Source organism: Arachis ipaensis, chromosome B03 (assembly GCF_000816755.2).
Source record: "Arachis ipaensis cultivar K30076 chromosome B03, Araip1.1, whole genome shotgun sequence".
Taxonomy (NCBI): domain Eukaryota; kingdom Viridiplantae; phylum Streptophyta; class Magnoliopsida; order Fabales; family Fabaceae; genus Arachis; species Arachis ipaensis.
The window spans coordinates 20,598,021-20,598,619 of record NC_029787.2 but is presented as its reverse complement, the minus strand read 5'-3'; the positions used below and the strand labels follow the sequence as shown (position 1 = coordinate 20,598,619).

The 599-nt window shown below is 38.1% G+C and overlaps 1 protein-coding gene across 1 annotated transcript in view; it reads right to left on the bottom strand.

Annotated features, from left to right (window-relative positions):
* Nucleotides 1-271, bottom strand: part of LOC107629890 (jasmonic acid-amido synthetase JAR1) — a gene marked incomplete at its 5' end in the record, with an annotated part of 6,978 nt that extends 6,707 nt beyond the window's left edge. The window contains 1 exon segment of the mRNA XM_016332832.2: nt 1-271. Coding sequence (XP_016188318.1) covers nt 1-271 — 271 coding nt within the window.

Below are 599 nucleotides of genomic sequence, written 5' to 3'. Positions count from 1 at the left end.
TTGTTGGGTGAGTAAAGGATTAGTGTCCCCATCTGCAATCCTTTGGATAAAAGGCTCAAAATCTGCATGAGAAGAAATTGGAACCACAGAAGTGAAAAGTGATTCCAATGCAGATGAATCCATTTCTTGGATGTTGTGATACCCCAACCATTTCTTCACATACTCAGCACCATGGTTCTGTTTCAGAATCTGGGATAGTATCTCTTTCTGAACAGAACCACCCTTCTGTGACACTTGTTCAAACCACTCAATTACTTCATCACTAGTACAACCATTCACAATAGCACAGCCATGTCCATGGCCATTGCCATTGTTCATTTTTGGTTCCATCAAAGTTTCTTGTCGCTGTGGCATTAGGGAGCTGAGGATGTTATGTGTAGGAATTGAAGGGTATTGTACGGTTCTGTGTAACACTATAAGCCTAACTATGGATCTATATATATACACATACACATTGAAATAAAGGTAATGGATATAGCTATGAAAAGTTATTAGTGAGAGAAGAACCACAAAGATTGGAAGAGTACCCACTTGTTCATGAAATATCCCTTTACTACTTCTATAGGCCCTAAACAGGGCATTTATTATTATTATTATTA